At 34.9% G+C, this 16,951-nt stretch overlaps 1 protein-coding gene across 29 annotated transcripts in view; it reads left to right on the top strand.

Moving 5' to 3' along the window:
• Positions 1 to 16,951, top strand: part of LOC123559909 (arf-GAP with GTPase, ANK repeat and PH domain-containing protein 1-like) — a 74,644-nt gene that overhangs the window by 19,220 nt on the left and 38,473 nt on the right. For 11 of the 29 annotated variants that reach the window (XM_053552133.1, XM_053552134.1, XM_053552136.1 and 8 more), the window contains exons 6-9: positions 8,314 to 8,448; positions 10,788 to 10,987; positions 11,611 to 11,727; positions 12,677 to 12,766. In XM_053552133.1, coding sequence (XP_053408108.1) covers positions 8,314 to 8,448; positions 10,788 to 10,987; positions 11,611 to 11,727; positions 12,677 to 12,766 — 542 coding nt within the window. Of the gene's footprint in view, positions 1 to 8,313; positions 8,449 to 10,787; positions 10,988 to 11,610; positions 11,728 to 12,676; positions 12,767 to 15,726; positions 15,937 to 16,637; positions 16,731 to 16,951 lie in introns of all 29 variants that reach the window. The other 18 variants (XM_053552125.1, XM_053552122.1, XM_053552127.1 and 15 more) reach the window with 4 other exon arrangements.

The following is a 16,951-nucleotide window of genomic DNA, read 5'->3' as shown; positions in this document are numbered from 1 at the left end:
GGAATTCTGAATTAATTCTGGTGGATGAACTTTAGTCTGTTCTGTTGCTGGGGAAAATGTATCGAAGGTTAAAAAATTGCGTGAAATTATAATAGTGTCTATATGTGTTGCTGCTAGTATAAGTATGTCATTGAGCACTTTTATTTTCGCGGAAAGAAAGGCAGCCTAGGTGACTGAGTGGTTAAGCTAACTGACTTTGAATCACCTGCCCCTCACCAATCTGTGTTTGAAGTACACTTGGGGTGTAGAATTCTTCATGTAGGGAAGCCATCTGTCTGGCTTTAAGGAGGGTTGATGTTCTACCCAGATGCCTGCCTGTGCTTGAAACAATACCTAGAAAGGGCCTCCGTAGCCGAGTGCATAAGGCTGCTGACTTCAAATCACTTGCCCCTCACAAATGTGGGTTTTAGCCTCACTCGGGGCATTGAATTCTTCATGTGAGGAAGATGTCCAGCTGACTTACGAAAGGTCGGTAGTTTTACCCGGTACCCCGCTCCCCAACAAAAACAAAACAGTGTCTGAAAGGGTGCTTGTGGTCTTCCTTTATGGACAAAAGATGGAAAAAGTGGACATATAATCTAAATTATGTCAGTGTGACTTTAAACTAAGACTTTACATAAATATGGCTTAATTACAAAAGTAATTAAGGAAGAAAAACAGAATTGACTAGGATGTACTATTTACTAGGATTTAAAAAATGAAAAAGAAAACTTAAAAGGTACTGACCTCCAGAGTTTGGCTAAAATGATCTTTCTTTAGAATTGAAGTTTTGTCATGGATATGAGTTTTTGTTTTGAATCAATTTTTAAAAATGCCGAAACCAAGAAAAAAAATGCCCAATCATCGATAAATGTATGCCAAATAACCATTTACAAAATGTAATGCTTTTATTTGATCTAGTTCTCATGTGTCAGTAATTAAGTTTCAAAGCTTTCTTAAGAAATAAAGCATTAATTTTCTGATGTGTACCTAGAATTTTGTCCTACGATTTGGAGGCCAGTGCCTTTAATCCCAGTGAAGCGATGTTATAAATGGCTTTTAATATTTGAAATATGCTTAATGAAATTGTCAGCCGGCAATGCGTTCATAGATGTACACAATAAACGTTCACAGATGTATACAATAAACATGTTTATCTATCGGCAGTGTTACACCCGTTATCATCATTTATTTCTAATTAATCTTGAACTAAAATGTGCTTTAGTAATGATAAAAATCTTTACATACTTTCAGGATGAACAGTTGCATCTTTATCAACCTCATAGCCATGTTTATGATTTAAAACTTTGATAAATTTCTGCTAAAATCTTGTCTCTCTGTTTGTTAAGGCTTTTGGATTCCTTTTTGTTGAAATAAAAAAGAAGTTGTGGTTTTTATCATAAGCTGTTATGTCTTTATGAACTTCTTTGTTATTTTACAAAAACCCAATATTAAAAAAAAAATGTTTTACACCATTTTATATAAAAAAATGTTATGTCTCGGGCTGGTAGAAGGAAAGTTTTGAATGTTGAAGATAGTGTTTTCAGAATAATCAAATTCTTGGATAGGGTATCTACTGTCTTAAACATCTTTATCATTTATTCAGCTTCATGGAATTTACATGCAGTGAATATTTTGAAATTCAGGATTTAAAATTGTGCAAATGAGTGTATTTTGTTGTGTTCTTCAGTAAGGAAATATAGGTTGTTTCAATAGATTCCAGTAAGTTTGTGTTTCTTAAAGCCACAGTGATTTATGCATTGATGCAAGGATATTGTTTTGTATATTTATTTTATTACAGTCAAACTAAGTTCCATCAAACTTGAAAGGGCAAGCAAAATTTGTTCGAGTTAACGGTAGTTCCAGCCATCAAAAAGTATATATTGTACAGATATTTTGTCGGGACTGATGAGTTTTAGCGAAGGTCACATGCAGGTGTACAAATTATCCGAGTTCAAGTGATCAAAATTAGACAATAATATGATACATTATGGTACCGTTTAAATATAGCAAATAGCACCAGTAATTCTAAAGTACTTAAAAATGAGTCCCAGGCATTATAATAAATACAGCAAAAAAAAAATGTGCTGTACTAATTTGGTTGTTGATGGAAGTCACTTAAACCTAATAATATTTAGGTAACAAAACTACTTTTACAGATAGTAATGATGTTGCCTAAGAAATATTTTATTGTGGGAAGTGCAAAGTAACCTAAGAAGGCGGGATTTTATTACTGTGAAAGACATATACCGGTACACCAGACATTTTTTGGCATCGGAAGTTGAAACATGGTATCAGGTGGTGTGATATAATGATGGTGTAATAGAGTTATGTTAATTTGCAGTGGCAGTTTAACAATGGGAAAATGCTGGTTTGGATACTGTGACAGTAGCTTCTCTCTCCCTGTATTGGGTGCTGCCTGTTTTGCTGGTGCTTGAAATCTGGACATGGTTGTCTGTGAAATATTCCCCAGACTTTTATATAAACCAGATGCATGTTCATTTTCTGATTGTTCTCATATGCATTTCCGTAACTGTATATATTGCCAGCAAAAGTACACTTTATACCAGTATATATAGCAGATAGTGCATATTTAATATATCAGTAAAATAGGGGGAAAATGATGGGTTTTTAGAATTTTCATAATTATAGTGTTTACTTTTTGTATTGTTCAATGTGGATTTGGAAGTGGTCCTTCCATCAGGTGAATTTTGACTAAATTAATGACTTGTTGATTTTACTTGACCACACACAAGAGCTTTAGTGATAGTAACTGGATTATTTTCAACTGAAAGGTAATTTTTTGAATATCAAACATGGTGTCCGTCTGCTATTTGCCTGTGAAATTTTGCTGTAGTTCATTATGCTCTTTGCCTTGTCAATAAGTCATTTATCTCTGTATGTAATGTAGATGTCAGCGGCCTCTGTGGCTGAGTGGTAAAGGTTTCTAACTTCAAATCACTTGCCCTCTCTGATGTGAGTTTGAGTCTGGCTTAGGCCGTTGAATTCTTCATGTGAGGATGTCATTCAGCAGGCTTACGGAATGTCAGTGGCTCTACCCAGGTTCCTGCCCGTGATGAAATAATCCCTGGAGGGGCACCTGGGGTCTTCCTGCACCATCAAAAGCTGGAAAGTCGCCATAAGACCTATAATTGCATCAGTGTGATTTTAAACTTAACAAGAAAAAGGTATAGCTGTGGAGAGTTTGATACCCGGGCAAAGCAAATGCCCAACATGACAATAATAATTAGCAAGTTCCCCATCTCTTTATCTTTATACACCTTGGTGAGCTGTCACTTAGCTGAGAATAACTTAGTACTGGTACCAAGAACCATACTGTGTCCCATATTAGATCAGCAAAACACTGTATAGCCAATCAAAAGGTTGTTGGAGCTTCCAAATTGTTAGTTTTCAAAACATTTTTGGGTAAGGTAGAGAATAGTGGTTACCTCTTAATTGATGTACAATTCAGTAGTAAGTTTTGTGGAGTTTGGTTCAAGTGGTCCTTGACATGTGAAGAGAGATAGGAAATTGTAAAACATGTTGATATTGTGTTGTTATGACCCTACTTCACATTGAATAGACCTGTAAGTGGCCAGGGACAATTCACAGCATCATAGGTGACAGGTGTAGTTCACAAGGATTGTATAAATGGAAGCTGTGCTATTTAATTTATATCAGATTTCATGTTTTGTAAACATTTTGATTGAAGTGCTTAGATAGTTTATTGCTGCTAGAATCAGACTGAGTTTTAATAGCTGTTTAAATTGGTATGGTAGAATCATTTCCCATGTCTGTTAGAATCAGTGTGTTAGAATAATTCCTCATGTCCGTTAGAATCAGTATGCTAGAATTATTTCTTATGTCTGTCAAAATCGTTTCTCACATTTGTTAAAGTCAGTGTTCAAATCTAAGTGTTACTTAACAGTGAAAAAAGTGATCCCTCCTCTAGTTGTTATTACAATCAAGTTGAATTAAATTAATATAAACAAACTTATTATCTGTAGTGATAATTGTGACAAAGTTACTAATAAACTTTGATAATGTGGCAGTTGACCTGAGTACAATCGACACTGTTTATTGTCCAATACAGGTAAAGCCAATAATTGCTTTGCAATAGATCTATGACGGATTATCTTTGAACACCTCTGGACTGATTGGACTCAACTGCCACATTATCAAAGTTTATTATTACTCATAGTAATAATATGCACATTCTGTTGATAAAACATGTACATGTAATATCTTTTCGTCATTAATGATAATAGATAACAACAGTAGTTATTATACTTTGATCAAATGCTTTGGATATGCAATACAGACTATAGAGAAATTCGTATATTTGAGGCAAGTGAAGTGTAGGGGCTGGTCAAGTACCATGATAGTACTGTTTTATCACAGGGAAAACTTTGTTTGCTATGTCAGGTGTTTATCAGGTTATTAGATTCCAACAGGAAATTAATAGTTTCGGTATTGAAAAAAGGCTTGAGTATGAAAAGTTCATAAATAATTGTCTTCAACTACAATTTTCTTAAAAAAATAAAGGATGTCTGTGGTTTAGAGTATGTGTTAAGCAAGTGTGTGCTCTGTGTTAGAAAACATTTTTAAATGTAAGTAAAGAACTATTCTTGTGAAAGGAATTTCCAAGGTTTTTAAGAGTAATTTAATATTAAATACCCAGTTATAGGAATTTTGAGGTTTTTAAAAGTATGTTAATCAGAACTCCTTAAGATTTTTAAAAGTAAGTCAGGTCCAATTTCGGGAATTCTGAAGTTTTTAAAAGTATATTAATTTTTAATGTCATTAAAGCTATTACTTTCCCTGCACTTTTGACAAGAAGAAAAGCTAGCATAAACAGAAACAGAAGGTTTTTCACTGTATGCAGGTGCATTGTAGCATATCACCACCCTTCTTGCTGAAACGGAAGATGGAATTACTTTCAAAGATAATGATGCTTTTTATTGTTGACTCACAACTGTGTAGATGTTTTTGTTTTGTTTCACTGAATGCATGGAAAGATATTATATGTAGGGGAAGCACTCTAGGTGTAAAGGTACAAAGGGGGCCTCAATGGCTGAGTGGTTAAGGTCGCTGACTTGGAATCACTTGCCCCTCACTGATGTGGGTTTGAGCCTTGCTTGAGGCTTTGAATATTTCATGTGAGGAAGCTATCCAGCTGGCTTACGGAAGGTCAGTGGTTCTACCCAGGTGCCTACCTGTGACGAAATAATGCACAGAGGGGCTCTTGGAGTCTTCCACTATCAAGGCTGGAAAGTCGCCATATGGCCTATAATTGTGTCAGTGTGATTAAACCCAACAAAAAAAAATGCATTGTCACTGGTCAGTTTCAGTGTGAACCAGTCAGATACTGGAGTTTTGAAACCGGCCTCCAATCTAGGACCCTAGTGTTATCAAAGTTGTTAGAAGACCGATTATAGATTCTTGTTCATTTCTAACTGCATGACAATAGTCACATGTAAAATAGACCACACTGTAAAATATGGAACCTCTGTGGCCAAGTGGTCAAGGTTCCTGACTTGAATTCCTATGCGAGGACGCCATCCAGCTGTCTTACGGAAAGGCATTGGTTCTACCCAGATGCCTGCCTTTGATAAAGTAATGCTATTATGCACATAGGGGCAGATGGGATCTTCCTCCGTTCTTCCGCCATCAATGTTGGAAAGTAGTTACATAACCTATAATTGTGTGTCAGTGTGATGTTAAACCCGGCAAAATTTTTAATGAAAGGACTGTAATCTTTTTTAGGTTCTTTGGAAATGCTGTCCTATAAAAGTATTGTAAATATTATAGTCAGTATGTGGGAAGGCCCTGGAACGATGTTGAAATAAAGATAACAGTTTCGCTTGAATATTTTCAATCATAAACAGAAAGGATATCTCAGAAATAACACAAAAGCATCAAGTGAATAAGCTACAATCAGACGAGCCAGGTACCTCATGGCGGTTTTTGAATTTTCAGTGACCAGGAATAAAAAACGAAGTTCAAGTAAACATATATGACTGTTAAAGACCAATATCGTTCTTAATTTTATGTTAAAAATAGATAATGCAGCTATCCAAACAGAGAGTAAGCATAATTACCTTTTCGATATTTAAGATGAATGTATATATGGTCGAGTCATAAAGGGAGGTAATGAAATTGAATGAATTCAGCAGTACTTCCTTCTGTGTGGATCATAATATTCAAACCTTTGACATATATTGGGAAACAATTATGAAAAATTAGATTTAACAGGAAATAAATATATTTTATGTTCATAGCTCAAAATGTGGTTGAGCCCTATTATATATCAAGTCATTTTGACCCTTTAATATGGATGTAGTTAATATTTTGTGATCATAATATTTAGGAGAGAACACCACTTTACCATAAAATTTCTGTTTGTGATGTGAATCATTTGATGCTGCAGTAACCTGCATATTTAATTAATCACTGAGATGCAGCTTTATTATTATCAAAGAAAACCTTTCTGAAGGAAGGAGTCCTTTAAAGATATAGAACTTTTTTATGACATTTCCAACTCTCCCAGTATGTAAGATGGCTTAAAAGATGAATATATTTCATGTGTTATGTTATTATTTTGTCTCCAGTGGAGATCAAGATGAAAGTCTATAGAGCTACTTTAGTTAATATGTTGTAGGAACTAGGTCCCTTGCAGATATATGGAGGATAGAGAGATATCCCCAAATGATAAAAACAGTTATGAATCAGTAGAACTGACTCTTTATGTGGAGGGATTCCAGGTTCTTTGTGTTTAAAAACAGTTTTTATGCGGAGTATGATGTGGGGAGTAATTCATTTTGAGATTTAAATATTTTTAAGGCATTTCTGTCAGGATTATAAAAACATTTTGGTAAATTTGTTTTAAACAATAATGTATGTTTAACTAGAAATTATTTCAGCCGTTATCCTTTTTAATAAGTACTAAATTAAGTTATAATTCGAGGATCTTTTCTGGTGTAATTACGTTAACTTATATGATTGGCTGTCAGTGTTTATATTAGACCCCAAAGTTGCGTGAAACCTATAAAATAAAAATTCGGAATGTTGATTTTGTTTCTAGCGTACTGTAGAGCATTTTGGGAAAAACAACTTTGAAGATAGACATAGTTTAAACATCTTAGTTGAGCAGCCTAATTTAGCAATGTAGATGAAAGAATTACAAGATGATGATTGGGTTATACTGTCTGATAGATATTGATTACTCTCGGAACAATATCCCACACATAATTGTATTAAATGTTATAGGGGATATATGATGTGAACCAATTACTGTGCCAGGACATCGTTATGACACTTTGTTCAGGGATATAATAATGTACTCCCAATGGCTGCTGATTATGACAGGACTTAATTGTCTTATTGTCACAGTTGGCAGCAGATATATCACCATTAATAAGTGTTGCTGTTCATTCGGGTTGCCGAGGGAAAGGGGGGTGGGGGGGCATGGTATAATTATTCTTCTGTAAATATAGGCATGAGTAAAAATGTTTTTCCTCATAAAATAGTTTTTCTTCATTTGTTTCACACAGTTAAAGTAAGGTCATTTTGGTATTTGGCTAGCATAAATCAGAGGTGAAGCATAAATGACTTTACATAAAACTATTTGCCTCGAAGGACATTCACGTTGGGATTGAACTTGTGACCCTATAGATCAGTATTTGCATGCTCTTGAGCTAACTGGGGTGTGGGGTTGGGGATGGGTGGGATTTATTGAGGTTGGGAGCTTCAGTAGATACTGGTATAAACCTAGTTCCGTAGTTACGATTGTGATAAGGATTATTTGTATAAAGCCTGGCTCCATATAGAGGAGTGATACAGTTGTCAGTTAATCAATACGTTTCATAATGACGGTCAAGTTATAGCCATAGAGTAATAAATGAGATGATCTAGAGTCAATTACAATATTGTTACAGAAATCTATATACGACACACTCGTGTCTATCATATCTCAGCGGAGACAATCGCCCATATAATACAGCTATTGGATGGTAATATTCATGCTGGTATAGCAGAATTCTGGAAAAAAAGGAGAATTGCAAGGGAAATTTATGTATAGACCTAGATAGTATAAAAATGTAACAATATGTGATATTATTTATAATTTCTGGAAGCCCTATGAGGTAAAGAACGTTAAATTTTTTTACTCATATTTATCTCTGTTAGATTAAGTAAGTATTTGTTTGTTGATCTGCATTAGTCTGTATAGTGTATAAATGAATGATAAGTAATATGTATGTATTATTAAATCTCTGTTATTATAATTATGATACGTTTATGCCAGTCGATTCACACAATAATTTTACATTGCAGATGCCATAAGTGAGAGTAATCCACGAGTTATAGACGATACACGTGCTCGTAAATTAGCTAATGATCTGAAGCGATGTTCCTATTATGAAACGTGTGCTACCTATGGTCTCAATGTAGAAAGAGTCTTTCAAGATGGTATGTATTATTTTACTACTTAAAACTTTTTGCTTTGAATCCCTTTTCTCTTACGGTTTTGGGTTCAAACTTGCAAGGAGTGTAGAATTCTTTCATGTACGGAAACCTTTCAGCAGGTTTACAGAGAGCTAGTGGTTCTACCAAGATGTCTGTTGTTGTTGATTTAGTGCCCATTATGATCTTTTCTATAAGGCGTGGTATACTGGAGTCACAATGTCTGTCTGTCCGTGCGTGTGTGATAACTTCTTCAGGTGAAGCGTGGGTTGAGTTTATTTTTGGTAAACAGGGATTATGAGCATAAGTAGTTTCTGGATGATATTGGTTACAATCTACAAATGTTTGCCAGAGTTATGGCCAGTTTACGACTTAAAAATTCATAAAGTTTTGAGGTCTGTTCAATAACACCTCGGAGGATGACCCCTGTAAAAAATGTTCTAAAACTAGTATTAAGTTCTTGAACATTCAAGAACTTCTGAAGATTTTATAGAACTGTTCTTGAACCAGCCAAACAGTTCTTAGACTGTGGTTCTAGAATAATGATGGTTCTTGAACATTGGTTCAAAAACTGCAAAAGTTCAAGAACTTTAATTCTAGAACTTTACCAGTTCCTGAACAGTTACTGTTGGTCTAGAACCAAAATTGTTCATGAACACAGGTTCATTAAAAGTACTAAAATTCAAAACCTTTTTCTAGTTCAGTACCAGTTCTTGAACCCAATTGTGAGTTTCTGAACTGTTCATTCATTATACATGAAACTTAGGTTTATTACCTTTTACAATGATAAATAAGTTCCAGAACTGTTCATGAACATTCATGAAAATTTAAATTCATAATGTCACATGACCAGATTCCATTATTTTGTTGCATGCTGGGAAATTTTTTGCACATGTGATTCTGCAATTTTTGAGAAGTTTGTGCAGCAAATGAGAAGGAAATATTTATCATACTAAAGTTAGGAATGGTTTGAAAGGAACATGAGTATACTGAATATCAAATAAGTAATTATGGTGTTGTCATTAATTGTTCATTTTAAAAAATATAAAATCCTTTTAAAATGTCACAGGTTTTCACGACCCTGAAGCAAAGCTAGTATCTAATCTGAATTTCAATCTTGAGATTAAAGTAAATTATACATTGTTTAACTTAATGTTTTGTATTTTATGCAGCAATTGTTTACTTTTTATTATGCTCCCAATCCCACTCTAGTTTACTGTTTTACTCATGTCGTTTGTTGAGGGTGTAAAATGTCATTGTCACAGTGACTGAGACTAAAACTGCCAGTTCTAGAACCGGCCATTTCACGTTCATGAACAGTTCTTGAACTGGTTCTAGAACAGTTCAAGAACTCGTTCTGGAACTGTTCAAGAACTGTTCCTGATTTTTTCACAGGGGGAATTTCTTCTATTGAATCAGATATTCCCATCTGCATTTACAACTAATGACAGATTATTTCAGTAATTATGTAGACATATTGTTTTTGCCCTATCCTTCCGTCACACTTCATTTCCGATCAGTAACTGACCTAGAACCTTCAAACTTCATAGGGTGGCAGGGCTTATGGAGTAGACGACCCCTTATGTTTTTGGGGCACTCCATCAAAGGTCAAGATCACAGGGGCCTGAACATGGAAAATCGTTTCTGATCAATAACTTGAGAACCACTTAACCCAGAATGTTGAAACTTCATAGGATGATTGGACATGCATAGTAGATGACCCCCTATTGAATTTTGGGCCACTTGATCAAAGGTCAAGGTCACAGCGGCCAGAACATGGAAAACCATTTCCAATCAATAACTTGAGAACCACTTGACCCAGAATGTTGAATCTTCATAGGATGATTGGACATGCAGAGTAGATGACCCCTATTGATTTTGGGGTAACTCTGTTTAAGGTCAAGATCACAGCTGCCAGAACATGGAAAGTTGTTTCCAATTCGCAGCTTGAGAACCACTAGGCCCAGAATGTTGAAACTTAGTGGGATGATTTTGACATGCCAAGAAGATGATCCCTACTGCAGCTAAGCTTAATTGCATCAGTGTCTCTTTGACTTTCACTCCTGTCCCCTATTGACTTCTTGCCTATTACGACTATGCATTGGGGGAGAAATGCGCTTTTCTACAAAAGCATCTTCTAGTTCCAGAAAAATCTGTTCTTTAAGTATTTACAGCTGTAAAACTGGTATTATTTGGTCTGCAGAAAGGCAAACAGTTCTAGTTCAATTTGGAAAAGAGTTCTGTCTTAAGTTGCACACACCAATGATCTTAAGAAATATATAACAAGTGCTAATTATTGAAATCCTGACATTTAATATGTAAAAGTAATGTATTTTCTTTTCCAGCTTGTTCTAGAATAGTTCAGTTTCGCTACCCCAGTATGCCTTCAGCTCTACCAAATGTGCCAAGTACCCCCAATCACTCACAACGCCCTTATTATATGACCCAGACCTCGAAACCCTATGATACCCACAGTACAAGCAGCCAGTCAACGTCCAGTAGCGGCACCCTCGTCACGAGGAACGATCCAAATGTCATAGCACAGGTATTTTTTCCGTTACTGTGAAATCATTAATATTTGTGGGGGACTGATTTTCGTGGATTTCATGGTTGAGTCAATCCACGAAATTTAATCTCAACGAACGAGTAAAATTACCATTCATTTTATGTTCAAAAGTTGAAATCCACGAATTCATATCCCCACAAAATTGCCATTTTGACCAAAACCACGAAATTTCATGCCCACGAAATTAAATGATTTCACAGTTACTGTATTTGACTAAACCGAGTCTGCAATTTTCACTGTTTCCCTTGTTTTCGGTGCTTCCGAGAGATCTACTTTCCAGATTTTATTTGATTAAAATCTTCAAGTCTGTATTGATAAAAGAGACCAGACTTGTCAATTGTACCATCTATTCTGTTTGTTTATAGTTAGTCTGCTTTACTGAATAAGGGCACAGCAATATGTATAGGCTGGGCAGCAGTCTTAGACTGGTCTACAAACTCTAGTTTGATTACCTCAGAACCTATTTTATCATGGAAAAAACATGTGGATACAGTCGAAGAAGATCATGTTCATTCTTTAATTTTCTTTGTGCCTCAAACTTACCATATATGTATTTTGTTCTTTAGCCTGTATACAGTTCATGAAATGTAATATTTTTCAAGGTACCACCAACCCCAAAAGATATGGGAAAGGAGGAGAAATCTCGAGAGAAAGACAAGTCCGAGAAGAAGAAAGATAAACACAAACATAAAGATAAAGAACAACCACAGGAGGAAGAGGTTGGTCATGTGACCTGTTGTGTGTATCATGTGACCATATTTGTGGGTCATGTGACCTGTTGTGTGTATTCGTAAGACCAGCGTCATGAGTTATGTGAATCACAAGTGCACAATAGTTTTGAATATTCTGTCAGTGTGAACAATCTTACACAGATCCGCTGATTCTATGTTGGCCTAAAAAGGACATTTAGTTAAATAGTAAACTGCTATGGACAGGTCTCAGCAACAACAACAAATTCCCACATTCGCTCTTTCAATATTTTAGATAAATTCTTGTTAGAAAACTTTTCCTAAGGTGTTCATTTCACACAAGTTGTAAAATAGTTTTGAAGCGGTAAAAGGTTGGGTCTAGATAGAAGATATTAGGCCATGTCACACCAGTAACCTTGCAATATGATTCACACAACTTTTGAACACTGTGACAAATCTTATATTGCTTAAATAGAATCATTTTCAGTATCAGTGGCTTTTAAAGTTTATTTTTATTTTCGTTGCATGTTTCATTAGTATTATCAATAATGATTTTTGTTGCTATTTTGATTCATTTATGTTTTCAAAGTACAAAAATGGTGTTTGGCAAAGTTAGGTGGAGCCCAGAAATTTTATTCAGGAGGTTGAAGGTTCGAATAAGGGAAGATGTGCTTTCATGAAAATTGATTGAATACAAGGGCAGAGGTCAATCTACCTCCATCTCTTGTTTCATGTTTGGAAGTTGTTGGTTGCTTGAGGAGACTGGGTGATATTGGTAAGGAATCAAGGAATGCTCGATATGTTAAATGAGCACTGCAACTGACTCAGTAATGTAAAACGAAAGAAAACAAGTAAGGACTAAAACGAATACCATGTACTACATTATGTTTTTTAATAGAATTTTATTTGCAGCTTTGTTATTTTATTTTTGTTGTTGTTTTGGTTTGCATGTTGGCATGTTATGTTGATATATTTCTAGGACGAGGTTGATTATCCACATTCTACCCCGCTGTCGTCTCGTAAAAGTAAAAAACAGTCGACAGCTGTCCAGAAATCTAACTCGTTCAGTGTAAGTGTCAGATATGTTGATTCCTGTGTGTTTCATGCACCATCGTTAGGTGGATTTACTGCACATAAGTTTACTTTTTATTGCTTGTTTTAGAGAACAATTGCATATATATCCGCTGCGATACATAATGTGTCTTTTCCGCATTTCAATTGTTAGTTCTCTAAGTTCTGCATAATGTTTCAAAAATTCGTTCTTGCATTTAAAAATAATATTCAAATTGACAGGAAAGCAATGTGAAATATATTTGGCTGTGACCATATTTGAATTTTAATTTTGCTTTTGCTTTGATATTAAATGTGTCAATTAGGTGCTTGTAGGTGCAATATTTAAAAAAAAGATTTGCTAAACATTTGATTCAGTATGACCTTTAAGAGACATTTTGACATTTTGCCAGGTTTTAACGATAATTTGTCTACCAGTTGTGGTCACATGGAGCTTATCGTTCTACAGTGCTATTTCAATGCTTAATTATCTTGCGACTTGATGAATGTAAAATGCATGTATTCCGGTGCCTGCATCAATGTTCTGACACTGTATTAGAAAGGGTGTAATAAACTGCTTATAGCTCAGTTATCCAACTTACTATCTGTTTTATCCCATCTCTATAACACACATGTACCCTGCCTTATCTGTCCTGTTATAGTGAACGTGGCAAAAAAACGGCACCTGTATTCTGCTTAATAATATGGTGAACATGGGGAAGATATGCTTGTTTGTCCACAATATAGTTACTTTTTGTATCGGAAATTAACTAAAATATAAAGTTGCTAATTATGTATAAAGATCTGTTAATCCCTTGTATTTATATAGAAATAACATATATACACGCTAACAGTATGAAAAGCAAGACTTCTGTATGTAAACAAATCTAAATATTTATTGGTCAAGTAAATAGTCCAAAATTCAAATATCAGAGAATGAATATAACTGGGTTTTCTATCGAAGGGAAATGTTAAATGATTTAGAAAAGTTGAGGTCCAAATTAATGTATACTTTTATATACAGAACTTCAGGTATTGGGTGATATAGAATGGCAGCTTTTTGAATGATTAAATTTTCCATAAGATTACAAACAGAGTTTAAAAACATGTCTTTGAATACAGTCCTGCCGTTGGTCGATGTAAAGATGTTTATATACAACCAACCATTTGCTAGTTTTTAGCTTGAATATACAAAGTACACAGAGAGCTGTCCTGCTCCCCCAGGTGTCTGCACCTTTAAGTTCTTATGCGCTTTCACTTTATCACTTGATGGATTTGCTTCAAGCATAAAAAAGTTATTCTATTCTTCATCAACACCAACATGATACAAAATTACTATGACTCCTGCACCAATATTAATGAGTTATGCCACCTTGTTAAATAGTATTTCAAGTTAAAGTTTTGACGCACTTATGATGTCTCCCACCACACAGTGGTGTGGGAGACATATTGATTTTCTCCTGCCTGTGTGTCTGTCACAAATCCTGTCCGCACCCCAAGTCGAACATTTCTCATCCGATCTTCACCAAACTTAACAAAATGCTATTAAGTCCTTGACTGCCAAGTTTGATAACTAGCCAAATCGTCCCCGGGCACCTGGGAATTACGGCCCTTGGAACTTATTTTTGATAAAGCACTGAAAGTCTGATAAGGCAGTTGAGGTCTTGGTGCATGGTTAACTCATATACTACTATTCAGATGATAAGGCAGTTCTGGGAGACTTGCGCTTTTCTCAAATGCAGCTCTAGTTATTACTGAATGTATTTGATTCACTCTTAAAATTTTGTTCCACATTATCACTCACATTATAATTATGACACAAAGTCCATAACTCTGGCACCAATATTTAATGCATTTTGCCTCTTTTTAATTAGAATTTCAGGTTAATTTTGCTGCATTTTCACAACATCTCTGTTATTACTAAATGGATTTGATTCAGACTTAAATAATGCTCCACATCATCACCCACATAAAGGTCCATAACTCTGGCAAGAGAATTGCATGAAATACACCTCCTTTGTATCTAAATTATACTTAGAATTTCTGGTTAAAAGTTGTACTTTCAGTCTGTTATTACTTAAGGTAGTAGTCATGTATTTTCGCTGACATCACATGACAAAAAGTAATAGTTGTTTCACATCCTCTCCCACATCTTTACATAAAGTGCATTGCTCTTGCAGATGCATATTCCATGAATAATACAAAGGTAATGTTTTGATACACTTTCACTCTGTTTTTGTTATTACTAAATAGATTTGACTCAACTGAAACTGTTATCCAATGTCGTCATCCACATGGAGGCATTTATCACTCCAGTAATAGCTCTAGCTTCCTTAGATATGCCCTTTTTGGCTATCAAACCTTTAAATAGTTGAGCACGCTGTCTCCTGTGACAGCTCTTGTTAGACTGGTTCTCAAACTCTGTATTATAACCTTTGACACTGGACTGTATAATTGTCATAGGTTATCCGTTGGATTGAGGGTTTCTTGGGTTAGAGTAAGGTTATAGAGTTCTTATAGTCAAGTATACCGAGGGATTATGGCATAGTTTGTGGATAAGGTGGTGAAAGAAATAACTGAGATTATATTAAAGTAGTGAACATGTAATGGCAGTCAGCAAATTTCATCTTTTCTGAATGCAATTTCGTCATTTGTCATTTTGTTTATGGAAAGTTATTCACACGTTGAGCTACGTTCAGAGAATGCCGAATTGCCTATGGATAATATGAACACATGGAAATTCATTACAGGTCTACCACCTTGATTTATAATATTCAAGACTAACATCTTTGCATTAATCTAGTAAATATATTTGAAACCTTTTAAAATATCAAGATAGATAATTGTAGTTGTTAAAAGTCTTATTGTGTATGTTTTTCAAAAGATAAGTTTTTTTTAAAAAAATGAGTCGTTTTAGAAGTTTTTCAAGTTAACAGAATTTAAAGTTAAGATGTAAAATGCAATAATATTTCTGTAAAGCCGCAACAAGCGGAGAAAAAGCAAAGTCCAGCCACACAGAAACTTCTTAAACTGAAGCGATGCGGCAAACAGTTTATCTACAAGTCCGTTACTTCACGGATAAAATCGCCCATGCAGTTCTGGATAAGTCAGGCTTTACAACAGACCACGCATGAATACAAAGCCATTTGCGATATAACACACGAATCGGACATTGGCAACACAGCCCAGGTGTGCAGACTTAACATATATTACACGGGATGTAGGGATTATGGGAAATTTCGCTTAAGGGACTTTTCTTCAGTTTCATTACACCCTAGCTAATATAGTAGTTATTTCTAGGCGTGAGGCATCATTGTGTTGTGTTTTTAGACTTGGCAAGAAAAATAGCTGTTTATTTCTGGAGAACAGGCACTGTAAATTATGGCTAGATCGCATAACTTCCTAACTGTTTATACAGCATGGAAATGGGATGATATTGTGACATATTATCAATTAAAAGGGACCAAATTTTGTTTAATGCTTGAAATAAATGTCAAAAAATGATAAAATAAGCTGCCAGATATTATGCACATTGTACAAGTTACCCAGAAACAAACAGCTATTGAAGGCCTTCTGCGCTTGTCTTATTGCACATTTGACTGACTTGTTTTTACGTTTGTTGCTTCCGTATTTATTTTGCATCTTTTGTTTCATAATAGATGTGTTTTTCAAATATAAACATTAAGTATGATCTCTTGACACATTTATTGCTTTGCGAATAGGTTATATTGCTGATTATTTATTTTCAATATGATTTCATTGTGTTTGAATATCAGCTTTTCTATGTTTTGTAATGGCAGTAAGAAGCCATTTTTCAGTTGCAGCATGACTGTTCTGTATTTTGTTGTATCCTAGCAACTGCATGCTCTTGTTGATTTACATCTGTACAGGGCGCTACAACAATACGGCAGTTTACACAATCACAGACAACCCCAGTTCTAAGTCGGAAAAACTCAAAGTTTTTAAAATCTTCTTTCTTAAGTGTAAGTGTGTGTGATAGGTAGAACGTGACACAAGCAAATATCATCTTGTTGCTAAGTAACCAATTTTGAATGTGTTTTTTTCTCCAAATCATAGGAAAATCTTCATGGTTATTTATGACAGCCAGTTTGTATCATTTTGGTACTATGTCAAATTGGTTAAAACTTAATTTATTATGTAGACTCACCGGTCGCTAAGCAACTGAGATGAAGTGAGTCTTTGT

The sequence above is a fragment of the Mercenaria mercenaria genome, chromosome 10, assembly GCF_021730395.1.
Source record: "Mercenaria mercenaria strain notata chromosome 10, MADL_Memer_1, whole genome shotgun sequence".
In the NCBI taxonomy this organism is placed as follows: Eukaryota; Metazoa; Mollusca; class Bivalvia; order Venerida; family Veneridae; genus Mercenaria; species Mercenaria mercenaria.
Note: the sequence above shows the minus strand (reverse complement) of the source record. Positions and strands in the feature narration are given on the sequence as shown.